This window comes from Chrysochloris asiatica, unplaced genomic scaffold (genome assembly GCF_000296735.1).
Source record: "Chrysochloris asiatica unplaced genomic scaffold, ChrAsi1.0 scaffold00041, whole genome shotgun sequence".
Taxonomy (NCBI): domain Eukaryota; kingdom Metazoa; phylum Chordata; class Mammalia; order Afrosoricida; family Chrysochloridae; genus Chrysochloris; species Chrysochloris asiatica.
The window spans coordinates 20098932-20126746 of record NW_006408559.1 but is presented as its reverse complement, the minus strand read 5'-3'; the positions used below and the strand labels follow the sequence as shown (position 1 = coordinate 20126746).

The window sequence follows — 27815 nt, the reverse complement described above, 5'->3', positions numbered from 1 at the left end:
CACTCTCCACTCTAGTCCTCTGTGGCTATGTCACTGACTCTGGGCCTAGGAGTCCCCAGGTCTTGCCACACTGCTGGCCAACCAGGTTCACAGGAGTCTATTGAACATTGTAGGGCTGAGCTCGCAGCTTCATTGCTGTTTTTCCCTCACTTCCCCTTGTAAGTAATGAATGTGGTCACCAATCAGAGTGTGTATTCCCATTGAGTCTTAGTCTTAGGAGGGGGTTTGCCCTGAGGGGACCTGACCACTTGCCTTGAAGTCTCCTGGACGAGGAACTTGCTTGTTCTTGTAGTAATCAGTGGGTCTGCCTATGTTGGTTTGCTTTTTTCCTGTCGGTCCTTCTTTCAAGAAGTATCTTCTGTTCTTTTAGCAGCGCCAGGCTGGTCTACTTCTCCTTTCAAGTGGAAATTTCCCACCTCAGAAGATTCTGGAAAGTGTTCAGGATTCCATCGATGGTCTTATGTAATGCAGAGGCTCCACAGGAAGCCTCCTTCACTGGGCACATTGTAGTCTCATTTTAGGTGTTCCCACCAGTCATTGAAAGATTCACTTCCACATTCTGTTGGGTCACCACTCTTCAGAATGGGCACAGGTATGGATCTCTTCCAGTCATTTGACCAGCTAGTTGTCTTCCAAGTTTCTTGGCATAGACAAGTGAGCAACTCCAGTGCTACATCAGTTTGTTGAAACATTACAATTTGTATTCTGTCATTTCCTAAAGAATTGATTTTGACAATGCATTCAATGCAACTCGAACCTCTTCACTTAATATCATTGGTTTTTTTTATCATATTGGTTCTTGAAATGGTGAACATAATGAGCCAGTTGGTGTTGGTACAGTGATTGTGTATTCCTTCCGTCTTCATTTGATGCTTCCTGTGCTTATTTTGCTCATGTTGTTGTTGTGACGTGCTGTTGAGTTGGTTCTGACCAATAGCAACCCTGTATAGGGTTTCCGAGGAGCAGCTGGTGAGCTCGAACCACCAACCTTGCAGTTCAAACGGCTTTGTGGTCTGGTGCATTAACCTACGGTGCCACACCAGGACGTAGAAACCTTAATTATTGCAACCCATGGCTTACATGTTTTCTTCAGTTCGTTCTGCTTGGGAAATGCTAGGCGTTTCCTTCCCTTTTGGTTTTCTAACTCCAGGTCTTTGCACATTTCATTTTAATACTTTACTTTGTCTTCTCGAGTTGCGCTTTGAAATCTTCTTTACAACTTTTATTTCCTCATTTATTCCATCTGCTTTAGCTTCTCTCTATGCTCAAAAGCAATTTTTAAAGTCTTTTCTGACATCCATTTTTATCTTTTCTTTGTTTATTGCATGTTAATGACCTTTTGCTTTCTTCATATATGATGTTTTTGATGTCTTGATCCTACAAGTCCTGTGGTCTTTGGTCATAAGTGTCTAATGAATCAAATCTATATTTGAGATGGTCTCTAAATTCAGGTAGGATATACTCAAAGTCATATTTTGGCATTGTGGGCTTATTTTAATTTTCTTCAGCTTCAGTCTGAATTCGCATATGAGAAATTAGTGTGTTCTGTAGTCAGTCCATGGCTCTGTTTTGGCTGATGATATTGAATTTCTCCATCATCTCTTTCCGTAGATATAGTCAATTTGATTCTAGTATATTTCAAAGACTACAGCCTTCAGTATTGATTCCATATTAATGTAAAGAAAACAAAAATCCTTACCACTGGGCCAATAAACAACATTCTTATCAAGAGACAAAAGACTGAAGTTGTCAAGGACTTCATTCTTCTTGGATCAACTATCAACCCTCATGAAAGCAGCAGTCAATAAATCAAACAACATATTGCATTAGGCAAAGCTGCTGCACAAGACCTTTTTAAAGTGTTGAAGAGCAGACATGTCACCTTGAGGACTAAGGTGCGCCTGACCCAAGCCATGGTATTTTCAATAACCTTATAAGCATGTAAAAGCTGGACAGTGAATAAGGAAGACCATAGAAGAATTGATGCATTTGAGTTATGATGTAGGAGGAGAATATTGAAAGTGCCATGGACTGCCAAAAGAACCAACAAATCTGTGTTGGAAGAAGTGCAGCCAGAGTGCTCCTTGGAGGCCAGGATGGCCAAACTCCATCTCTCATTCTTTGGACATATTGTCAGGAGAAGGGTATCATGTTTGGTAAGGTGGAGAGTCAGAGAAAAAGAGGAAGATGCCCAGAGAGATGAATCGACAAAGTGGCAGCATCAGTGATCTCAGGCGTGGCAACAATTGAGAGGTTGGCCCAGGACCAGGCAGTGTTTTGTTCTGTTGTGCATAGGGTTGCTATGAGTCGGTACTGACTCGATGGCACCTAACAATAACATATTTCATTTGGTAAGGTATACGTACATTGTTTTTGTTGTTGGAAAAGGGTACTTGCAGTGAGGAAGGCATTGGTGTTTCAGAAGTATGTCATGTGATTTCCAGCATAACCATTTCTATCATCAAGGACATATTTTCCAACTACTGATCCTTCCCCTTTGTTTCTTACTTCAGCCTTCCAATCACTATTAATTATCAATGCATGTTGATTGCATGTTTGATCAATTTCAGACTGAAGAAGTTACTTGAATTTTTCAATTTCATCATCACAGGTTTCAGTGGTTGGTCCGTAAATTTGAGTAATAGTGATATTAATTATTCCTTCTTACAGGCTTATGGATACTATCCTGTTACAGACAGCATTGTACTTCAGTATAGATCTTGAAATGCTCTTTTTGATGGTGAATGCAATGCCGTTCCTTTTCAATTTGTTATTCTGGCATAGTAAACCATATGATTGTCTGATTCAAAATGGCCATTAGCAGTTCATTTCAGCTCTCTAATACTTAGGGTATCGATCTTTATGTGTTCCATTTCATTGTTTTGATTTCCAATTTTCCTAGATTTATACTTCCTACATTCCATGCTCTGATTATTAATGGATATTTGCAGCTGTTTCTCCTCATTTTGAGTTGTGGCCCATCAGCAAATGAAGGTCCTGAAAGCTTTGCTGTATTCCTGTCATTATGGTCAACTCTAATGTGAAGAAGCAACCCTTTCTCAGTCATGTTTTGAGTGGCTTACAATGTGAGGGGAGTCCTGGTGTGTCACCATAGAACAAGCACGGGACTGCTATCTACAGCACTGGTGGTTTAAACCCACCAGTTACTCCTTGGGAACACTATGAGTGGCACCAACTCAAATGCACTTAAGAACAACACAACAACATAACCTGAGGAGCTCATCTCCTGGAACTGTATCCAATAGTGTTCTGTTGCTCTTTACGTTTTCAGTGACTAACCCTTCGTAAGTGGTCCACCTCTCCTCCTTCCTAGTCTGTCTTAGTCTAGAAGCTCCACTGACACCTGTCTACCATGGGTAACCCAGCTGGGATTTGAAATACCGATGGCATAGCTCCCACTTCACAGCAACACAGAAGCCAACACAGCATGGAAAATTGACAGACGAATGGTGGGATTACCCCTTTGGAATTCCAAAGCCAGTCACCATAATCTTTTGAGCTGAAAAACTGTACCTTAAATTTAACTGACCCAGTAGATCTTAGAAGCCACTGTTTTGGTTGGACATTTTTTTTTGAAGGCACTCTAAAGATACTAAGACCAGGTATTCCTGAAAGAACTTTTCTGCAGGCATTTATTGAACACAGAGACATGTTTAAACATGTATGTTTTATCTGGTATAAACCTGTACAAATAGAACCATGGTAGCAATGCTTGACTGATTTGCATACTTCCTGATGTTTTCATTATCCCATTGGTTCCTGGATGATTTCACCTAAAACTCTAGCGATTAAGTAAGCTAGCATATAAACAAGCTAGCATTTGTTACACGTCTTTTCCCTTGGAGAACACAGAGAAAGTCCAAACTCACTTTCATCACTAAACACAATCTGAGCAGGCAAGGGTGTATTCTCTTAAAAAGTCCTATGCACTCCAAGATCAAATGGGAATATATTGAGTACGATGAAAGTTATGAATAATTAATGATTTAGTTACTTTACCTGGCAACTGAGAACTGGCCACACTGATCTCTCATCCAGTAGATGAGGCCCCACACCCATCTGACACCATTTGGGAAGGAGCTACTGATAGAGCCATGGATTTTGGAGTCAGAAAAGTCCTTGGAGACCATCTGATCTATTTCTTTCCTTGTAAATAATTATCAAATTATAACGGCACAGCTGCTTGAGCTGTGTGTGTCGTATTAGCTACTGAGTGTTTCCAAGTTTTGTTGTCTGTTTCCACAGTGATCCAGTGAGGTAGGTATTCTCTTTCTTCCCACAGACAACTGGAGAAACTGAGACTTAGAAAGAGTCAAATAACTGAAGGTTACATTACATAGCTTGAACATAACAGAGTCGGGATTGGATTTGAACACTAGTCCCTTATTTGTTGATTTGTGTGTCTTTTTCCTTTATAATATAGTTTATTTAGTTTTAAGTTTTATACCATTTAATGTTTTATTGAAGTGATTATAATCAATTCAATAATTTCTATGTGTACAATTCAATGATACTGATTTCATTTTTTATGTTACTCAAACTCCATGTCTAGGTTTTTCCTAATTATTCCACCACCAATAACAGAAACTCAGCACGCCCCTCCCCCCACCAAACAAAAGCTCCCACTCCCTCTTCCCTTATATCCTTGGTCACCAGTAATAAGCTTTGTTTCCTATATATATGCTCACTTCATATAAATGAGATTATGTATTTATCCTTTTGAGACTGTCCTAGCCCCTGGTTTTAACCACTATATTGCATCTATTTCTAAGAATAAAGATGTCATATAATCTGTGTGCTGAGAAAATAATCCAAAATGTTGGATTATATGAAGAAGAATGTGGTACCAGGATTGGAAGAAGGCTCAGTAACAACCTGCGATAGTAGATGATACAAGCTTGCTTGCTGTAAGCAAAGAGCACTTAAAGTACTTACTGATGAAGATCAAAGACCACAGCCTTCAGTATGAGTTGCACCTCAATGTAAAGAAAACAAAAACTTGCACAACTGGACCAATGAATAACATCATGATAAGTGGAGAAAAGATTGACGTTGTCAAAGACGGCACTTCACTTGGATCCACCATCAACACTCATGGAAGCAGCAGCCAAGAAATCAAATGATGTATCACATTAGGTGAATGTGTTGCACAAGACCTCTTTAAAGTGTTGAAGAACACAGACATCAGTTTGAGGACAAGTTGTTGTTATACAGTACCGTGGAGTCGGTTCCGACTCATAGCCACCCTGCACAGGGTTTCAAGGCTGTAAATCTTTATGGGAGCAGAAAGCCTCCTCTTTCTCCTGCGAAACAGCTGGTAGTTTCGAACTGCTGACCATGAGATTACCCTTTATTCTTCCAAGGACCACTTGGATATTGATATCATTCAAGAACCATACAAACCTACCATCTTAAAAATTACCTGCTATGTTTGGATGTCTGAAACTGTGCTTGCCTTGGCAGAGTCAGACCAAATGATTTCATGGCCCTTACATAGCCCACAGGCCAGACGTTCCCCACCCCTGCTCTAGGAGGTTTTGACAGGCAGGTGAAGAGGAGATAGCCATGATAGACTGTAAGGAGCAGGAAGAACAGAAGAAACCGGATATGACAGAGATGACCAGGGCCAGCTCTCAAACAACTGCTACCACCACCTAAGGTAAAGCAATGGTGCCCCCCAACCCTCCACCGTGGAAAAATGTTTAGCAGCAGAGAAAGGGGATGGTTTTTGGATGAGTGCTTTCCCAACCAAGCCCAGAGCATATTTCTACACCAATGACATCTGTGTCGGGGCAAGAACGCAGTCCCAGGTTGGTTCTCAGGGGCAAGTACAGAATGGTCTTGGGAGAAGATGAGAGGAAAATAAATCCATGAGTGCTCTTCTTTAGTCATAACATGCTATCAATCCACCAACTGACTGTGTCCACACAGGACGTTTACAAGAAAACAAGTCTTAAAGAGCAGATATGCCCCCCTAACTGTCATGTCTCTGGCTGATGAACATAGAGAATTAACATTTCCAAGAGGAAGCTGGTGGACTCCTGCTACCAGGCTTTGGGAGGAGGATTACTAAATTTGTGTTCAGTCTATTTTCTTCTGAAAACATCCAAAATACAGATTCCTCTATGAACATTTCAAAGATAGAGAAGCAATTTCTTTTCTTTCTTTTTTACAGACTGCCCACTGAAATAGACAGTGGAAATGGTCTGAACAAGACGTGCCCTTCCAGTAATTGTCAAAACAAGACCAATTCCACGGTCAGTGGCCACACTCTAGCCCATTTTCTTAAGCAGTGTTCTGTTTGACCTTTAGACCGCTTGACTCTGATTTTCCTGGAGTGATCATTGTCTAGGCTGTCTTAAGTTTGACTCTTCTCATCTTGAGGAGTTGTCTACTGAAAGGTCACAGGGGGCTGGTGTTAATACTTATTGAGAGTCTCAAGATCCAGGTACAATCAACAATTCACTTGCAGGGCAGATATAGAGACGCTTGCGCATAAACTTCTTGGGATTGGTTTCAGAAGAAATTGTGAACGAAACTCAAAGAATATATTCTGGAAAATATATTTAGCACCTACCATGTGCTTCCCACAGTGCTGAGCACCAAGAGGAGAACTCAGTACATATTGTTTGTTGTTGTTAAGTGACGTCGAGTTGGTTCTGACCCATAGCGACCCTGCATAGGGTTTCCAAGGAGCAATTTGTGAGCTTGAACTGTTGACCTTGCAGTTCAAACGACTGTGCAGTCCATCACATTAACCCCCCAGCACCACACCAGTACATGTTATACAACCAAAAGTAAGTTTCTGTAAAAACTCCTGAGTCAGGCAATTTTTACTTAGAGAAGAAGAGACACGGACAGAGAGATGATGCCATGTGAAGACAGAGGGAGAGATTAGCGTGATGTGGCCACAAGCCAAGGAACCATGGGAGCCTGTAGCTCTGACATATGAAAAATAGACAACTATGCTTTGATTTGTTTTGTTTTGTTTCATTTTTTAATTAAATTTCTGCTCTCTGGATTCACTGGATTCTGCTCTGGAAAAGATTGATAACATCACTGTAATAATGCAGCTTAAACAACACTGATGTGCTGCTCAGGAAAAAGGCTGTGATAGAAACCGAGTTCTTTGTAACAAGATGCCCAACTGTAGCCTCATGTCATATCGCAGAGGGAAAGATGCTGTGCTGCTGTCTGAAGTGTGAGGGGAGTACCTGTGACATAGTGCTATGGGTGGATGTGTGGATGGATGGATGGATGGATGGATGGATGGGTGGGTGTGTGGGTGAGTGGATGGGAGGATGGATGGATGGATGGATGGATGGATGGATGGATGGATGGATGGATGGATGGGAGGGTGGGTGAATGGACAGATGCATGGGTGGATGGATGGATAGACAGGTGGATGTGTGGGTCAGTGGATGGGTGGATGGATGGATGGATGGATGGGAGGGTGGGTGAATGGATGGATGGATGGATGGATGGATGAATGAATGGATGGATGGATGGGTGGATGGAAGGATAGGTGAGTGGATGGATTGATGGACAGATGGGTAGATGGGTGGGTGGGTGGGTGAGTAAGTGGTTGTATGGATGGCTGGGTGGATGGATGAGTGGATGGGTGTGTGCATGGCTGGATTTATTAATGGATAGATTGATGAATAGGTGGATGGATGGATGGGTGAGTGGATGGAGGATGGACAGATTGACAAAGGGGAGAAGGAAAATCAGGAGGGAGGCAGGGAAAGAAGGAAGAAAGGAGGGAGGGGAGGGGAGGAGAAAAGAAGAGAGGGAGGGAGGTAGAGCTAGAGAGGGAAACAGGATGGGAGCCTACACAATGAGAAAGTTATTGGTGCTCCAGACCCTTCCTGGGCCTTCATCCCTGCCCGCTGTGCCTCGAGACACACCTGTGTTCTAAGAAAGCCAACACATAAGGCTGGAATGAAAAGAACGCTGCTCTACTGACAACTGAAACTATGCTAATTTGGTTAGCTTTGGGACCAAGTTGTCAAGGTCCAACCCAGGACACCTCGCATCCCCTGACTGTCCTGCAGTCCATTTGCAGTTGAGATTGATGTTTCAGGCAAAATGGCAGCGACTCCTCCAGCTCCCACCTTCTGCAGCCCTCCAGATTCACAGAGAGCCATCTCGGTCATAAGGCAGCATAGAGTTCATGTCCTCAGAGTCGACCCAGGTCTGTGGGCAGAGTCAATCAAAGACTGTCCAGAACTGTGATTCACAGGAGCAAGCGAGTGGACACGGCAGGCACCCTCTTATCAATGCACGTCCCCTCTCTCTCTCTGTCTCTACTCAGGTCTCAAGATGATTGAAAATGAAATCAACTTTCACCACAGTCTGCTCTTCAAGGCAGATTGGGGGAGAGCTCAAACTAACAGAACCCAAATCCTGTCGCAAGCAGTGCAGTGTAGGGGGCTAGGAAGGTACATGACTAACAGTTGCCACTCACCTATGCTCACCTCACCCTACCTTATGCAAAAGAGAAGATTCCAACTGCTACAACCTCAATGCTGCTACTTAGCGCGCCCCGAGTACTGCCTGCTAACACCAAAGGTAGTCTTCTAACAAGACTCTCAAGACTCATTTTAAAGATCCTGAGGGAGTCTGTATTATTCAGGAAATGTTTCTGCAGGGTATCAGCAATTTCTTTGCCAAAGAGGGAGTTACTAGTGGTGTTATCTCTTAGAAAATGTGGGATAATGGGAAACCCTCTGGGAAGTCTTACACTGCATTTTCAATTGTGCAACCTTTCACATTGAGGACCTAGGGTATGACTTTTTGAATCTCTCAAGCTTGGTTTTCTGAACTATAAAATGTGAAAAGAAGTATCTGCTTACATAGGTCCTCTAGCTCAAATACCTATAGTTTTCTATGGGCTCGGTAGTTTTTGTTATCTGTATGTTAAGGAAAGTTTAGTTTATGGCTTATATTTTAAGGAAATAAATACAAGTATCTGTCATGAAAAGACCCCCAAAACTGCACAATAATCAGAAAACCTCCAGAAACTCTTTGGAATTGTTCCGTTCTTTTTCATAGGACTTTGTTGAGCTGCTGGAAGACATTCTTCAGCACCATATGCGTGGTTCCTTCAGCTCCACCAGCTGACTCATTCACTGAGCCTCAACTCAAAGAGGTGTTCATTTATGAAAGTCTTCACTGACTTGGCAAGCACATACTGAAATACATCTTAGAATATATTGACCTACATACACTAGGTTCTAGCTCTTGCTAGCTAATGGTTGAAGCAAAAGTGAACATTAGCCTTTTAAATCATGGCCTTGTCAAAAGCCATTGCTTCAAACCCTGAGTGCTCAGCCGTGATTTGAGTATCCAAGCTGATTATACCTTTTTCTTAAACATGACACTTGCCACTGATCCAGTCCTTGTGAGCAAAATGTTACCTCCAGCTAGATATCTATATTCCAGTCAGGTGATTATAGCATTATGTCCATAGATGGCTAGAATGTTGGTGTGAGAAGGGATCCACGTGATGGTTTAATTTTCTCGTATCATCTACATCAGTAAGTAAAGAAAGGAACCCCGAGGGAATGCAGTTGTTGGCCCAAAGTCACTCTATGAGAGAAAAGAAAACTATACCAAGGAGCTGATATCTCTGATCCATGTTTCAGTAAATTTCACTGACCTAAACCATGCCCAACAGGTATCTAGACACTGGAGGTCCTACAAATGCCAGACTTGATATGAATAACATGGGAAGGAAACCATCCACATGTTTATGCAACATGAAAATTTTAAACTGGTTGCTGTTCATCTTAGACTATAGTTGACCTTTCAAGTTTGTGAGCGTCTTTCCTAGACACAGAGGCCTGATGATCTGCTTCTGATGAATCAATAACCAAAAACCCTGAGGATGCCCAAACCTGCAGATAGTACCCATTTGACCTAGCCTCAATGGCTGAACGATCAGAACTCGACTAGAGGAAGATAAAGAAATTTGATCAAGGAAACAACTGTAAATTGCTACAATCTGATGAACTTGACCTATACTTATGTATGCAGTAGCTCCAAATACCAATTGAGAGGGAAGGAGTTTTCACATCAAGTATCAATCCTAGCCCCTCTGTATACCATGCTAATAGAGACAGGCAACTTAGACTTTGGCTACCTAAAATGGGGGGTGGAGGGGCTATAGAGGCACAAAATGACTGGCTTACAAATTTTCAAGAGGGAGTTTAGTTTCAGAGTGTGTGGGGAAAGGTAGAATTGAATAGTTTTCATCTTTTCTAGATGGGTCTGGTAAAAGGAGATGGGGATAAGATTCTTATGATTCAATAGTTAATAATTGTTATCATGATGAATTGCGACCATCACAACTGTAAAAGTACAAATTTTGTAACATAAAGCGGGGGATATTTAGTCTTACAGTCCAGAAACAGAGGACCGTAGGACCATCAAGGAAGAAGAGCATGAGTGGAATGTGGGACACTATTTAGAGAAGCAGTGAAATCAGAGATGGAGGCAGAGATGATGATGTGGAGAGGTAGAGCAGCTGAGGACTCTAGACTCATGGAGAGAAAGGCTGTGTGCTGGTGGCCAGGAGGCAGGCTTGCAGAATGTGCCCTTGGGTTGATTAAATGATTATATATTCCCGAGTGTTTTTTTGTACACCAAAACCAAAAAGCAACAAAAACAGATGGAATAGAAGCAAATGCTGTTAAATGATGATGCAGGGATGGGATTGTAATCATTGCAATGAAATGAAATATGATACAATGAGTGCAAAATGGATGTTCTTCTACGCAAACTATCACTCAAGTCACAATAAAAGCTTTAAATAAAAAACGTCACAAAACCCTGTGGAGTACAATTCTCCTCAGACACATGGGAAAGTGCTGTGTTCCTCATGGTGGAAACTTCAGTGATGTTGGAAAATGAAACACAGTACTACTCTGATGTACACATGAGGTATTGTGAGCCATTCCTCATGGTGGAAACTTCAGTGATGTTGGAAAATGGAACACAGTTCTACTCTGATGTACACATGAGGTATTGTGAGTCATTCCTCATGGTGGACACTTCAGAGGACATTGGGGTGATGGGATGCAGTTCTGCTCTGCTGCAAACATGGGAGCACTGTGAAGTATTCCTCATGGTAGAAACTCTTCAGTGGATGTTGGATGCTCAGGAATAACTCTGGGACTTTGTCTATCACTTCCCAGGGGTCAAGAGGCTACCAGGACATGGCCTTCTCAACTTCTATCCTGTGGATGTTACTGGAACGAACTAGAACAGAGGCAGCTGTGTCCTGTGGGATCTTATATCCACCTTCCATGCAAACCGCTCCTGAGCAGAGGACCCTTTGGGCCCTGAGCTAGGCTAGTCAAGCTCCTCAATGCAACTTCTTGTTACAATGCAATACTCAACTCACTGGCTCTCCTCATCCACTCACTGGAAACCATGTTCCAGTGTCCAGAGAATCTTGGGAACCACAAATGTCACTGGACAAGGGAATAGACGTTAAAAACAGTAACAACAACAACTGATGTCTGGTTGTCTTGGTCCCTGCCTGTCCCACTAGACACAACATGGGGGACTCTCTGTTGCTGAAAAGTCACTGGGAACTGGTTGGCTTTCACCAGGTAACTCAGCAAAGTGCACATGAGAAAGGAACGGCATTCTGGTGCCCATATTACTGATTTGTCACCAGTCCTTGTGCCTTTGCACAAAGTTCTTCACATGCAAAGTGAATGAGGGCATTTGATGTCCTTTGCTACTTCCGTCAAGTGAGGAGTCTATACCGATCTTTTCTTCCTCCCTCGCTTGTTAATAAAAGTTTAAAAAAGTGAAATAAAATGAAAATAATCAGCTGAGTTTAGAAACCTTCTGTACACATGAAAAATATGCACTATATGATATGAGCGCTTGGATAAAACTCATTAACTTACTATTAGAAAGTTACTAAATTACCTCCCAGCTTTATTACAAAATGCAAAAAAAAAAAAAGTTACTTTAAAGGATAATTAGCTTTTTCATTCAAAAAGAAACCAAGTTGAGGAATAAAGAGGCCTTTTCTTAAAGAAACATTGAAAGAAGTAATGAAACAGTTCCTCTTTGGCGTTTTGGCACTGGGATTCCCCCCCTTCTGATCTTGTATGAAGATCAGAAACAACAGGAGAGGGTGCTTGCTGGGGCTCTGGGAAGTGACAGATTGGTGTTCTTTATGTGCTAAATGCTCCACCTTTTGTAGTTGATGAAGAAGGCAGCCAGTGGGCTTGACAAAGCAGCAAACAGCAAGTTATCTGCATGCACAGCCAGTGCCCATTCCTGTCTGTTTGGACTGGTTTCAGGACAAGGAAAAACAATGTTTCCGCCATGTTTTCTCCATCACTATCGCCTTATAGGCTCTGAGCAGGGGGCAGGGACACTGGCTTATGAAACTGAAAGAAAAAGTTGACTCCACGTGCTGTGGTAATGCAGGGTGTTTCTTGTTATTGTTGTCATTATTGTTAAGTGCCATCAAGTTGGTTCCAACTCATAGCGACCCTGTATAGGGTTTCTGAGGAGCAGCTGGTGAAGCGTGCATTTCTCTGAATAACAGCATCTTTTGCAAAATGAGTGATATTGCATTGCCTTTGAACTATGAATTTATCATAATTAGAAATGTATTTACTTTGATGTTAAGTGACATCGAGTCAGTTTCAACTCATAGCGACACCTGTATAGGTTTCTGAGGAGCCACTGGTGGGTTTGAAGTGCAGACCAGGAGGTTAGCAGTCCAGTGCTTATCCTATAATACCACAACAGTACAGATACCATTTATAAACTATTGAAACAAACTTTGGGAGATTGTTTTTGTCTCTCTCTTGGGTAAACGTCAGTTGTAAATATACTTTTGGGTACCATTTTGTCCTGATGTCATCTTTGGTTTACACAAACACATGTTCAGTGAAAAAAGAAAATCTTGAATAAATGATGCAAAGTTTTCTAACAGTTCACCTGCTCACCATCCCCTGTGTAGGGCAAGAGACCCACTGTGGACTGGATTGTTTCCTCCAAAAAAGTCCTAAGTCTGTTAGTACCTGTGAGTGTGACCTTGTTTGGACACAGGGTCTTTGAAGACCCTGTTAACTTGAGACCATACAGGAAGAGGGTGGCTCCTGATCCCATTGAAGTGCTCATGCTCATGGAGACACAAGTCAAGCATGCTGAGCGTCTGCCTTACCCAGGGACTCCAGGAAGGACTTCAGATTGGTATGCGCCATCTGCTGTAGAACTTTCTAGAAAGGCCGTGAAAATGCAGACTCCCTGAGCTCATTACACACCTGATGAGTCAGGAACTCTTTGGACCCTACCCTGGAATCTGCACTTTTAGAAACTACTCAGGTAGTTTAAAATTTACGAACCATGAGATTAGATGTCAGCAAAGTGAAGAAACACCTACATAGTGGGAGAACATTTTAGGAAGTCATGTATCTGACAAGAGTCTCATATCTGAAAAGTATACTTAAAAATGTCTACAACTTAAGAGCAAAAAGACAACCTAAGCAAAAGTAGGCAGAGGACTTGAACAGAGATTTCACCCAACAGGACATTCAAATGGCCAACAAGCATGTGAAAACATCTCCCAACACAGATGTATTTGTTCTTCTGACAAATCATGGTAACTTTCAATATTCTTCTCCAACACCTAACTCAGATGCATCAATTATTGTACTATCTTCCTAGTACATTGTCAAACTTGCACATGCATATAAAGCTATTGAAAATACCATGGCTTGAGTCAGGCCCACCTTAGTCCTAAAACTGGTACCTTTGCTCTTGAACACTTTAAAGGGGTCTTGTGCAGCAGATTTGCCTAATGCGATATGTCATTTGATTTCTTGACCATTGCGTCCATAAGTCAAAATGAAGTCCTTGACAACTTCAATATTTTCTCCAATAATCATGATGTTATCTATTGATCCAGTTGTGGAGGATTTTTCTTTTCTTTACATTGAGGTGCAATCCATACTGAAGAGTGTAGTCTTTGATCTTCATCAGTAAGCATTTTAAGTCCTCTTTGCTTTCAACAAGCAAGGGTGTATCAACTGCATGTCATGCTGATACCACATTGTTGTTGTTGTTGTTGTTAAGTGCCGTCGAGTCGGGTCCGACCCATAGCGACCCTGTACAGGGTTTCCGAGGGTGTAAATCTTTACGGGAGTAGAAAGCCTCATCTTTCTCCCGCGGAGCAGCTGGTAGTTTCGAACCGCTGACCTTAAGGTTCGCAGCCCGATTCGTAACCACTACGCTACTTTTCATATTATTTGCTCAACAAACAGATTAAACATGATGAAAGAATACAGCCCTGGCCCACTCCTTTCCTGATTTTAAACCTTTCATTAACATTTGAACTGCCTCTTGTTCTAGGTCTATGTACATGTTCCTAATGAACACAAGTAAGTGTTTTGGAATACCCATTCTTTGCAATGTTGCAATGTTATCCATAGTTTGTCATGATCCACACAGTCGAAAGCCTTTGGATAGTCAACAAAGCACAAGTCAACATCTTTCTGGTATCCGCTGCTTTCAGCCAAGAGCCATCTGACATCAGCAATGATATCCATAGTTCTATGTCCTCTTCTGAGCTTGGAGTGAATTTCTCGCAGTTCTCAGTTGATGTACTGTTGCAACTCTCTTTGAATTATCTTCAGCAAAATTTTACTTGGGTGTAATATTAATGACACTGTCCAGTTATCTCCACATTCCGTTGAGTTACCTCTCTTTGTAAAGGACAACAACATGGATCTCTTCCAATCAGTTGGCCTGGTAACTGTATCCAAATTTCTTGCCATAGATGAGTGAGTGCCTCCAGCATTGCATCAGTTGTTGACAGATTTCAGTTTGGATTCTGTCAATTCCTGGAGCCTTGTTGTTTGCCAGTGTCTTCAAGGCAGCTTGGACTTTTGCCTTCGGTGTCATTGGGTCTTAGTCATATGCTACATCTTGAAATGTTTGAACATCAGCCATTTATTTTTGGTACAGTGATTCTGTGTATTCCTTTCATCTCATTTTGATGCTTTCTGCATTATGCACTATTTTGCCTCTGGAATCCTTCAATACTTCAAATCGAGGTTTGAATTTTTTTTCTTCAGTTCTTTCAAGTTTAGAAATATTGAGCATATTCTTCCCTTTTAGTTTTCTAATTCTAGGTCTTAGCACATTTCATTATAATACTTGACTTTGTTTTCTTGAGCTGCCCTTTGAAATAGTATGTTCAGCTTTTTAATCTTTTCATTTGTTCCATTAGCTTTCGCTTCTCTCTCTGCTCAAGAGCAAGTTTCAGAGTCTCTGTTACATTCATTTTGGCCTTTTCTTTATTTCCTGTCTTTTTAATGACCTTTTGCTCTCTTCGTCTATGATGTCCTTGATGTCATCCCACAGGTCTTCTGCTCTTTCATCATTAATGTCTAGTCCATCAAATCTGCTCTTAAGATGAGCTCCAAATTCTGATGGGGTGCAACTGAGCTCACATTTTGGCTCTTTTGTACTTATTTTAATTTTCTCAATTTTTAGCCTGAACTTGCATATGAGCAATTGACGGTGTATTCCACAGTAGGCTCCTGGCCTTGTTTGGCTAATGATACTGAGTTTTTACACTGTGTCTTCCCATGGATGTAGTCAATATAATTCCTGTGTATTCCCTCTGGTGAGACCCTTATGTATAACAGCCTTCTATGTTGATTAGGAAGGTATTTGCAATGAACAAGTCATTGGTCTTCAAGAATTCTATCATGCGATCTCAGCATCATTTCTATCACCAAGGCCATATTTTCCAATTACTGATCCTTCCTCTTTGTTTTCAACCTTTGCGTTCCAATCACCAGTTATGATCAATACATCTTGATTGTACGTGTGATCAATTTCAAACTGAAGAAGTCGGTAGAATTCTTCAATTTCATCCTCATTGGCTTTAGTAGTTGCTGCATAAATTTGAATAGAAGTGGTATTAACTGCTGTACTTGAAGGTGTATGGGTATTATCCTATTGCAGACAGCATCCTGTTTCAAGCTAGATCTTGATATGTTCATTTTGATTATGAATGCTACACAATTTCTTTGAAGTTGTTCTTCTCAACATAGTAAACCATATTCAAAATGGCCAACACCCAGTCCATTTCAGCTCACTAGTGCCAAGGGTATCAATCGTAAAGCATTGCATTGCATTCTTGACAACTTTCAAGTTTCCTAGATTCATAGTTTGTACATTCCATGTTGGGATTATTGGATGTTCTCGTTTTCAGTTGTGCCCCATCAGCAAATGAAAGTCCTGAATGTTTCACTCCTTTCTCGTCATCACGGTCAACTCTACTTTGAGGAGGCAGCTCTTCCCCAGTGGTATTGTCAGTGCCTTCCACCCTGTGGGGTTCAGCTTCCGGAACTCTATCCAACAGGATTCTGGTACTCTGCATCATGTTCTCATCTGCCGGCATAGACCTGACAGTGTTCAGCTCCTAGTCCTAAGGGTTTCGGTGGCTAAACATTCAGAAGTGGTCTGCCTCGTCTGTCTTAGTCTGGAAGCCCCATGGGACATAGCTTCCAGCATCACTGCAACATGCGAGCCACCACAGGATGATAAACTCACAGGCAAGCGGCAGCTCCAGGACTACAAGGCTTCTGGGTCTTTCGATCTTTGTTGTTGTGGTTAAGTGGTGTTACATCATAGAGACCCTGAAGAGTGGCTATAGGTTTGAAGCATGACCTAGTGGTTCAAATGGACCTTGCAGTCCAGTGCTGATCCTACAGCACATCAGGACTCCTTGAATTCCTTGACACCCAGGAGCAGAATGCGTCATCTTTCTCTCACTAGTCCAGCTGGTGGGTTTGAATTGCCAACCTTGTGGTAAGCAGCTCAATGTTTAGCCTACAGAACCACACCAGGTCTCCTTCCTGTTGTTGTGACGTGCTGTTGATTTGATATATAAAAACCCTGTATAGGGTTTTTGAGGAGCAACTGGTGGGTTTGAACTGACAATATAGCTGTTAGAAGTTCAGTGCTTATCCTACAGAACCACACCAGGTTTCCTTCATTAGCCATTGTTGTTGTTTTTGTTAAGTGTTGTCAAGTCTGTTCCGACCCACAGTAACCTTGTATAGGGTTTATGAGGAGCAACTGGTGAGCTTGAACTGCTGACCTCAAGGTTCAAATTGGGTTTGCAGTCCAGAACATTAACCCACAGCGCCACACCAGGATTCCAGGGAAATATAAAATGACACCACAATGAGATACCAGCTCAGTCTAATTAGAATTGCAGTGCGCAAACTGAGATGCTAGTGAGGTTGTGGACAAACGTGAATCCTCACTCATGCTGGTGGAAATGTAAAATGGTACAGCCCTTGTTAAGGACTGTGTGTTGGTTCCTCAACAGGTTGAACGAAGAATTAACACATGACCCGGCAACCCGAATATACCAGTCCACCCAGAAGTGAAGGCAAAGTGGAGAGAAACCTGCTCACCAATGCTCACAGCTGCATTTTGCACCACAGCCACAAGGTGGAGCAACTGCATGTCCTTTAGCAGATGAGAGGCTAGACCACCTGTGGCCCACACACAATGGACCACTACCAAGGCCCACCATGTATGTCACTGGAACAAAAGAGGCCGAAGTATAGAGACCTAAGCTTCTTAGGAGTTACCAAGGACGGGAGGGAGAAGAAAGGGGGTTTATTTGCTTAGGGGTGAGGAGTGTTCAGTTCTATTGCCATTGAGTTGATTCTGATTCACAAAGACCCTGTGCTGAATTGTTGTTAACTGCCTTCGACTTGATTCTGACTCACAGCACCCTGTACTGGGTTTCCGAGGAGCTGCTGGTGAACTTGACCCACTGACTCTGTAAGAGAGAGTGAATCTGCCCAAGTTTCCAAGGTAGAAATATTTACAGCTTCAGACTGCCACATCTTTCTCTCGCATCTTTCTGCCACATCTTTCTCTACTGGCAGGTAGGATGGAACTGTGGACCCTTCCGTTAGCAGCTGAGCACTGTGCCCACTGCACCCAACTAGATGGCAGTGAGGTGACCCTGGAAAGGCGGGTGAGGAGAATGGGTGTGTAACTGGACGGGCAGGTGTAGCCATTATCCCTGGGTTGCTATGTGAAAACTGTAGAGATCACATATCTTTTGTAATGTACATTTTCATCACAATTAACACAAAAAAGAGAATCAACTATATAGCCTAAACAAAAGCTGGGGAGCTGTCACGAGCTGTCACGTGCAAGGCTGAGATTGACGATGGAGACCTCTGGGCGCCACGTATCAGAGGCTGACTCTGCTAATGAGAAGGCAGAGAAGGTGGTCTCTGTGCTGAAATGGCCTCCATGGGGGCCAGTCTCTCCTTCTAGGATGACAGATAAAACCACTGAAAGCATGTCTGACAGGACAATGGCAGCCACTGAGAGCCGCAACCACGTGACAGATTCACTTGGTGCAGATTACCACAGCCTCCCAGAAGAACAAACACATCAGTCTTAAAGAAAACTGGATGCTCCTCAGAAGCGAGAACTAAGCTTTTCAGGTACTGCTTTTTCTTCCTTACTTTGGACGCGGCATCAGGAAAGACTGTTCCTGGAGGAGGACATCCTGTTTGGTAAAGCAGAGGGTCAGTGAAAACTCGGGAAACCCTCATGGGGTGGGTTGACAACAGGGGACTCAGATGTAGCAAAGAGCATGAAGATGCCAGTGGACCCATCAACATGCCTTTCTGTCACATGTACGGTGGCCGTGAGTCAAAGCCAACTTGACAGCAACTAACGGCAACAGAAGGGGAGGAGACAGAGAATAGCAAGACTGGAAATTCAGCCCACGTGCAGCCTGCTTTTCTTCAAACTAAAGTCTGACCAATACTCCTGGGCATGTGGGAACCTCACTCACATACAGCCGACTTGATGAGTGCCTTCCGATCAACCCTGCTCCATGATTGGCAGGAGATGTCAAATAAGATGTTCTGAGGTCAAAGAGCACATCTCCCAAAGCCTAAGACAATGGTGGTGGTGGCGTTGAGTGCTGTTAAGCCGGTTCCAACTCATAGCGACCCTATCTAGGGTTTCTAAGGAACAGCTGTGGGTTTGAACTGCCAACCTTGTGGCTCACGGTCCAGTGCTGATCCTACAGCACCGCACCAGGAGTCCAAGACAATGGTAGGGAAACAATGTGGGTGAAGATACAGAGAATGGGACACACCAGGAAGGGTGCAGTCAATGTTATTGATTTGTGGATGTAGAAATGGACAAATGTGTATATGTTCAGTTGTGTTTATTTTCACCAGCATTCAAAAAATAATAAAAATGTGGTGAACAAACCAACACATTTCTGTAAATCCCAGTCTTTGGCAGGATGTGGGATCCAGGGGTGGGTCCTAATCAGACACCGGCTGAGAAAGTGTCCTGGCAAGGAGGATTGGGAGAGATCCTGAGACAACGTCTCAGTTGGTCAACTGGAGAGCATGAGGAGGCTCCATCTGTGCACAGGGTGTGCAAGACACGGGAATGTTCTCGGGACACCAGGCTGAGAGGACGGGGTGTACTGAGGGACACATACGGCACTTTGTAACGGAGCTTTTTAAAGTTGCTGACAATTTTGGAGATTCCCTGAAGGGCTTGGATCAAGGATCCCACCACCTCATCCCACCACTGATAGTTACCTCCAGAATACACTGAGGGGCTGGAATGGAGGTCAGAGGCCCCTGCTGCATTCCTGGCCACGGAAGGGGGTGAGACACTAGTGACTAGGAGAGTACTGAGACATGAGAGTGAGGAGAACTGGACGAGCTGTGGGGGCTTTCCACCTTCACAGGGGGGCTCCGGAGGAGAAGAAGGTCTCTGTGGAATGAGGAGAAGGTATGCCAATGGTGCTCATGTGTAGGTCATGGAGATGTTCATGCATTCTTCACTCAACACAGCTTAGTGATTATGGCTTTAGCGGGTCACTCTCCACTAGTCTGATGGGTCCAACAGATGGTCTGCACACACCGTAGAGATGAAGAGTATGCCACAAGATCAGTGGACATTGAAGTCAATGTTGGGCCTTCGGGGCAGTGCTACTGTGAGAAGAAACGTGTGTGACTACAGCCAGTTAGCTTCACTATTTAAGGCTGAAGGGCTAAGAAGCAGGTTGAGAGGAAAGGTGAGGATGTGGACCACAAGGAAGACAGTGCTGAGTGCCTGGAGATGTACCATAAGAAGGAGCAGGCACCTCAAGCGAAATACGCCCGAACCAAAACAAAACACACTGACCTCAAGTTGTTCCCAACTCACAGTAACCCTAGGTACAACCGAACAAAACACCATCTTCATTCACAACTGTGTTTCAGCCCACTGTTGTAGCCACTGTATCAACCCATCTCCTCAGGGTCTTCGTCATTTTCATTGAACCTCCACTTTTGTAAGCATGATGTTCTTCTACAGAGACTGGTCTCTCTCAACACCACGTCCAAAGTATGTGAGACAACGTCTTGCCATCTTGAATTCTAAAGAGCATTGTGGCTGTACTTGTTGTAAGGCAGACTTTTTTGTTCTTCTGATAGCCCATGGTTCTTTCAATGTTCTTTTCCAACACCATAACTCAACTGCATCGATTCTTCTCTGGACTTCTTTATTCATTGTCCAGCTTTCCTATGCACACATGACTATTATAAACACCATGACTTGGGTATCTCTGACCAGCAGGAATCAAACACAGTGGATAGAAGATGATGGGCCAGGAGACTCCATCCCAAAACAAACACATCATCAGACCAGACAAGTCACATCTTTCAGGAAAGCGCTAGTAACAGAATTTTAAAAGTTGCAGTTTGCATAAATGCCACGAGGTAGATTAGGGAAACAGTAAAAAGATCCAGAAATCCGAAGACAGAGTCTCTCACCCATGGCCTTCTCATTTGCTTTTAGGGACAGTCTGGGAAGACCTCAGTGCCACTGGTCCTCAACCTACTGCTCCACGTTGACTGTTTTTATCACAAAGAGGGGAGGCTGAGACAGCTGTGTGGCAGACTGGCTGCTCTTGCCATATATTTCAGGAATGTTCACCCAAACCTGCTGAAGTGACAAGTGATGCTTCCCTTGTCTTCTGTGGTGTCTTCTTGATGGCAGAGGGGATGAGCCCATCCTCCTTACAGGGTCCGAGCAGGGCCATTCTGACAGTAGGCTTTCTGGGCCTACAGGGGATCTCTTAGTGAAAGCAGAGGATCTGAAAGGGCACTCCGGAAAGAAAGGACCAAGATTCCAACATGCTGTCTCTTAGGACCAACAACTCTACAGGTTGCAAGTTTGTAGGGCCATCTGTTCAGTAATCTGTGGCATTTCACAAAAAAGAAGCTGGATAAAAGAGAAAGTGAAATGAAGGAAGTGGATCCATTTACTCCACTTAAGTAAATCTCTGCGCTCCTTTGCATTGTTTCTGTCTCTTAAATCGTTCCAGATTTAGAGCAGAGGGTGGGTAATTGCTGGGAATAACCACGACTGTTACTGAATAATTGGCTCCTTTTGAAGATGCGCATTTTAGTGCATATACTAGATGGTGTGGCTATAAAGTAACCAAATAGATTTTTTGTGTGTTGCTTCTGGAAACTCTTCTCATTATTTTTAGTCACAAAACGTATATATTTGCGAGCACGGTCACACTCTATCCTTTGCAAGTCCTTTATGGCTTTTAGAAGTTACAAAAGAATAGAATTAATTGCTTTGAATTTAGTCATTTTGCACTGGGCAAATATTGATTTCTTTCCCAACACCTTTAATTTCTAATGGAGCTTGAAATTAACTTTGGATTTTAATTCTATTTTACTCTGGGTTTGTACGTCAGGGTCATTAATAACGTCGGGAGAAAGCTGAGAGCAGTTTCTGAGCGAGGAGCCCGTGGGGAGCAGACTAGAGTTGGGTCTCTACTTAGTGGTTGCCCCGGGTGGGCCCAGCAACGCTGCTGTTCTTTGGACTTCACTCTGAATGCGTTTCTGGATCCTAAGAATCGATTTCAATGGAAGGTAGAAAGTTGACTCACTTTCCAGTGCATATGTTTCTCACTCTTGATTGCATTTTCACGGTTGCCATCGCTAGGGACACTTGGAGTACAGGCGTTACACACACAGAAAACACACAGCTAGGAAAACAAAAGTGTATATCACCAGCAGTGGTGGAGGTGCCTCCAAGTCACACCGACCCCATGTGTGTCAGAGAAGAGCGACGCTTCGCAGGGTCTCCAGTGGCTTGCCAGGTGCTGCTGAGACACCTCCTGTGGACTCTCCGCCTTTCAGGGAGCTGCCGAGCATTTCCATGGTGGTGCTACCCACGAGTCCTCTAATGACTTAGTCTTGAGATTTCAGGTGAAAATACTCTTCCCTCTCTTCTCAATCGATCTGCCGTCCCCTACATCCTCTCTCCCACCACTCCAGATCTTCCTGTAGTTGAAACTGGAACAAAACCCAGGAACCTAGCTGGTCCCAGCCCTTCAGTAAGAAGACTGTTAGGGGTTAAGCTTTGGGGCATCTGCTTTTTGAGTAGGTACAGCCTAACCCTAAGCTCATGGCACTCTCATCTCACAGATATTTCAAAGTCTGTACTCAACCAGCACTCCTCAAACTCTGAAAATCAATGAATAACAACGTCATCTCCCAACCTTCCAAGTTCTATCTTTGCACTTAGAAGAGCAAAAAAGTTCTCTAATCAGAGTCGAGTATGATTTTCCACTGGGTTTTCCTCATTAAAAAAGCACATTGGAAATGCCATTGTCTTAAACTAAGCAATAGAGAGCCTGCTGGAATCTAAATGATCCCAGCATGGAAATTACAGTTTGTGCAGATTACATTTGGTTTTTTATTACCATGTGTGAGATGGATGTTAATCAAGTGTCAAAGTAGACCTAGTCATTGGATAAGTAACCACATGGGGTAGGATTTACGGCCTGGTTCACCTCCTGCAAGGTGCTGGTTTGAATTTTAGCGCTTATACTAGATGGTGTGGCTTAGGTGAGCAGGCGGTGAGGTTACCTCTTCTCTCTCCATCACGTGAGGAGTTGGTGAGGTTACACCTGTTCTGTCTGTCTCAGGTAAGGAGGCTGTGAGGTTACACCTGTTCTGTTGTGGTGTAGCAGGAGGAGATAACCACGTGAGTTCACCTGTTCTTTCTGCACCAGGTGTGATTTTGGAACGTGTCACCACTGACCATCCCCCTCTTTCTGGGAATGTCTGGCTCCACTGAGTAAAGCACTGTCTCATTTGGAAAACACACACAACCAAGCAGCCCAAACACGAAACCCTTAGAAAGGCACCCCCAGCCTTGTGTCAGAGCAGCTCTCCAGACCTTTCTTCGGAGGTACATCTAGGTGGACTGGAATCTCCAGCCTCTCTGCAGTAACAGTCTGCACCACGAACGGGCAGTTCACTCTCTGTATGCATCATGTGGTTAATCAGAACCTTCCACCCTTCTAGCAAGCGCTGCCTTCGACACAGAGACTCATCTGCCAGGATGGTCTCGGACAAGAAACCAGCTACACACGCTGACCCCAGGCTTCCTCAATGCTCCGTGTCTTCCCACGACTCATCACTGGACAAAAACGAACGTGGCTGATTATTCCTTAAAGCACTAGATGACCAAGGTGCCTAAGCTCAGAGAGGTGAGGTGACTTGTCTAAGACCGTAGATGTCACAGATACTGAAAAGTGCAGAGGACCAGAAGATTGCTCAAATGCTCTCATTCCATAGTTGTCAGGGGCCTCCGGTGGGCATCACAACTGACCTCAGCTCTGTGGGTTGTTCCAGAGGAGGACCTGGTAGCAGAGAGGCTTGGTTTTAAAACTGAGGAGGCTCAGACACTGAGGTTTTGCTGTGGAAGCCTCTGACTCGAGCCTTGGCCTCTCTTCATCGAGAAGCAGGGATATACACAACCATTGTAGGAAGAAGCAGAGGGCTGAGAGGTTCGTCTGGCACAAATACTGCCTCTGTTGCAGCTGCACTGTTTTGTCCTGCCCTGACCAGTCAAGAGTAAGCAGCCGCTGCTTCAGTCCAGCCTCCGTAGGAACTCCTTCCCCATCGCCAGGTCCTAGCTGCTGTCCTGCCTCACCCTCCCATTACTGTGGGGAACTGTCAGCCCCCCAGCGGCCCCCGGAAAGGCCAGGCGTGCTGGTCCACACCCACGACTCCAGGTCACCTCTGGTTCAACACCTCCCCGTGTGCCTGCTGCCCACCCATCTCCCCCACCCACTTGGTATTCCTCCCTCCTCCCCACGGTTTTAGTCTCTTCTCTCTCATAAGTTAGGATGAAGGACTGTGGCTTTGAAGTCCGCTCACTGTGTTCTCCGCCCTTCCCTCATCCTTTCACGGAGCTCGGAATCACTGAGTACAGACAGTGTGCTGGACGGACCCTGGGACTCACAGGGATAGATGCTGGCATGGTCTCTGCCCAGAGGTTGGAGTGCAAAGGAGGAGACTGACGTTATTAGATAATAAAGGATGGCGTCTGGTGAAACCCTGATATAAAGAGTGAGACCTAGCCAGAGGACTGCACAGTACAGCTGTGTGGACACGTGCACACGGGGGAGGGGCTGGGCAGGACGCTGGCAGAGTACAGGGCACACGTGACAAACTGAAGGGAGACTGGTGGCTTTCCCAGGGAGGAAACCCAGCTATGAATGCATCAAGCAGGGCCTTGTCTGCCCCAGCCTGTAAAGCCAGCGCTCCTCAGTGGACAATTTAATTGCTGTGGCTGTTCAGTACTGCAGAGTCAGTTCTGACTCATAGACACTCTGTACAGGGTATCTGAGGAGCAGCTGGTGGGTTTGAACAGACGACCTCGTGGTCCTACAGTGCCATACCAGGACACTATCACCATGTTCAAACTCCAATCTGTCATCTTTGGCACCCAAGTGTGAGGTCTTTCTAAGTGGATCCAGTTTCCACTGAGCCAGAGCCAACGCCTGGTGAACCCAAGTGGGTCAGAGTAGAACTGGGCTCCACAGGGTTTTCAATGGCTGACTTTCAGAGATGCCCAGGGCATCTCTGGGTAGATTCAAACTGCCAACCTTTCAGCTCACAGCTGAGTGGGTCAACGCTTGCACCACCCAGGGACACAGAATATCCTCGTGCATCGAGTTGTTGATGGCATCCCCCCAGCTCGGCATGACTACAGTGGGCAGGAGCGGTCTCTTTTGTAAACCTATGCTTTGTATTAAATTGTTCACGGTTACCGAGGATCGTGACCAACACTGTGTGGATGAGGAAAGAACTGCTGTACGCATCACGTGTACGGAATGAGACACACTGTCATTCACGGACCCAGAGCAAGCAGCTGCCACTTGAAGCACGGAACACAGAGACCTTCTGATGTCCACCTCTCCCGGGTGCTGCCCAGGGAAAGGGTCAGTTGTGTTAGGAACAGCTCCTTCAGTACACACAGAATTTAGAAGCCACGTGAGTTTAAAATGGAAACATATCCAGTTGACCTTTTGGGTCTGTTGCCTCTCCTACCTCTGGAAAAACCCGAGTCTCTGCACCTGGGAAAGGTGAGACTCTCTCCTTAACACACAGACCTGGAAACACATCTCTTTGCCTTCACTATGAAGATATGGCTTTTAACTATTGAATATCCACCTCAAAACATAACCTCTTTCCATGAGATCCTTCCCCCTTTTTTTTGCTTGTTCTGTTTTTTCATTGCTGAAAGTTTTCCTATCTTCTGGGATGTCCTGGGGGGCATTGCTTGTAGTTCCACATAAGGGCCTGTTTTTTGAGGCGAGGACTGCCTGGGTCCAAGAGGGAACGCAGCAGATGACTGAGGATGAACTTGTTCTATAAATCCTGAAGTGGTTTTTAGAGTTGACTAGAGACTGAAGTCCTGGTGTGGTGCTGTAGGGTAAGCGCAGGACTACAAGATTGGTTTGAACTACAAGGTTGGTGGTTCAAACTCAGCAGTTGCTCCTTGGAAACCCTACACTGGGTCACTATGAGCTGGAACTGACTCGACTGCATTTCACAATACATAGAGACTATATTTGTGAACGTGAAGACTGTGCACCACGGTGAGCTGGGTCTTGTAACACATCCTGGACTCTCTTTCTTACTGTGCATTGCTAAGAACCATGGGGTAGAAAGGTTCCAAGAACCAGATTCCATTCTCATTGCCCAGGCAGCCAGCACCCAACTCTAGGAATGTTACTCCCTAAAAGTCAAGGGAAGAGAAAGTGGTCTGTATAGACACTGGTTTAGATACTGGAATTTCCATCTTCTTTGTTGTTGTTGTTAAGGGCCATCGAATAAGTTCCTGTATAGGGTTTCCAAGAAGCAGCTGGTAAGCTTGAACCACTGACCTTGTGGTTCAAACTGACTTTGCAGTTCAGTGCATTAGCCCACAGCGCCACATAAAGTTTTCTGTTTGCCCTCCTTCACACACACACACACACACACACACACAGAGTAACACACTGCTCTAAACTATGGTTACCTGGAAAATCTGTTTACAACACGCTCTGTAAACAGTGATGCTTTCCTGGAAAATTAACATTAGATTTGCAAGGCTGCCACTCACGTTCCAAGTGTGTTCTTTGACAAAAGTGTAATATTTAGCTTTTTAGGGTAAAGGATACTGCTAGTAAATAAAACAAGGCCCGTCTCTCTTCTACTAATCATCTGGACATGACTTTTTGTCTTCAGTGTTTGGCAAACTCTGCCTTTTTACATTTCTATTTTAGGTATACAACTTAACTGACTTGACGTCATTTTGGGGTTCATGATTTTCATCTGAAAAATTGTGACCCACCAGTTGTTCCCGAGCATGAGACAACTTCTGTCCAGACGCTAACTGCCCTCATCACTCTCTGCCTGCTCTCTGATGAGCTGACAGATGAACGTCCTGCCAGAGCTTTCTCAGGGGCCTTGTGCTCCAAACAATCAATCTAGACAAACAAGGCTTTGATGCACAGAGACAGATCCAACATCAGGCTTCCACCTCAACCTCATGCTTAAGGCAGGTTGGGACTGTTGGCCGTTCCGTTTGGAGACACTGGGCATGGGGAGCACGCTTTGACAACATCAACACTCACTTGTGTAGGAGTCATGGCGAGGGTTGGGTTCTCCAGGCCAGAGATTTACTGTGTGGATTGTCTGGGCTGCGAGCTCTCAAACTGAGCTGGACCCGGGGCTCATGCAATGAGGAGATGAAGTGAGATAAACTGGCACTCACGGTTGTGACAGGTGGCTCCGCTGTATCCTGTCTCATCACACGTGCACTTGAAGCTGTCCCACGTCTGAGAGCATTTCCCCCCGTGTTCGCAGTGATTGGGCACGCATCTGCCAGAGAGACAGAAATAACCAACACAAATGAGATCTATGAGTGGCCAAACTCCAGCCTGTCGGGCAATACATCATCCCAATGCCAGTCTGCCTTAGCAAGGCAATTCATCCTGGTTCGTTTAAGCAGATTAATAGGATTCATGATGGGAAGTATCAGCTATACAAAACATGAAGCATCCCAGGCTGGCGCCTCCCGTTTTGTGAGTAAACATACGAACCAATAGTGGAAGGCCCGTTTCCAGAGCACACATCCATTTACTTTTCCTTTGGCACGATACAAACACTCCCCCCACCCCACCCCCACCCCCACCTCGTGAGCGTCCCTCCTGGTAAGGGTGGAGGTGGGTGGTCATTTTATTGCCCTGTGCTCAACCTTTCTCCTGGGCAGACTGAGTTAGAAGGTCTCAGGTGTCCACCTCAGGTTCTGAAGCAGTGCCATGCAAGGCAGAACACACAGTTCCTGAGATCAGATTCCCACTCCTGACTCCCCTGTGAGGTCAGGCT

General features: G+C 44.3%; 1 protein-coding gene across 1 annotated transcript in view; it reads right to left on the bottom strand.

The window, feature by feature from the left end:
- CNTNAP2 (contactin associated protein-like 2) overlaps positions 1-27815 on the bottom strand; it is a 1478157-nt gene that overhangs the window by 644446 nt on the left and 805896 nt on the right. The window contains exon 12 of the mRNA XM_006861289.1: positions 27202-27308. Coding sequence (XP_006861351.1) covers positions 27202-27308 — 107 coding nt within the window. The remainder of the gene's footprint in view (positions 1-27201; positions 27309-27815) is intronic.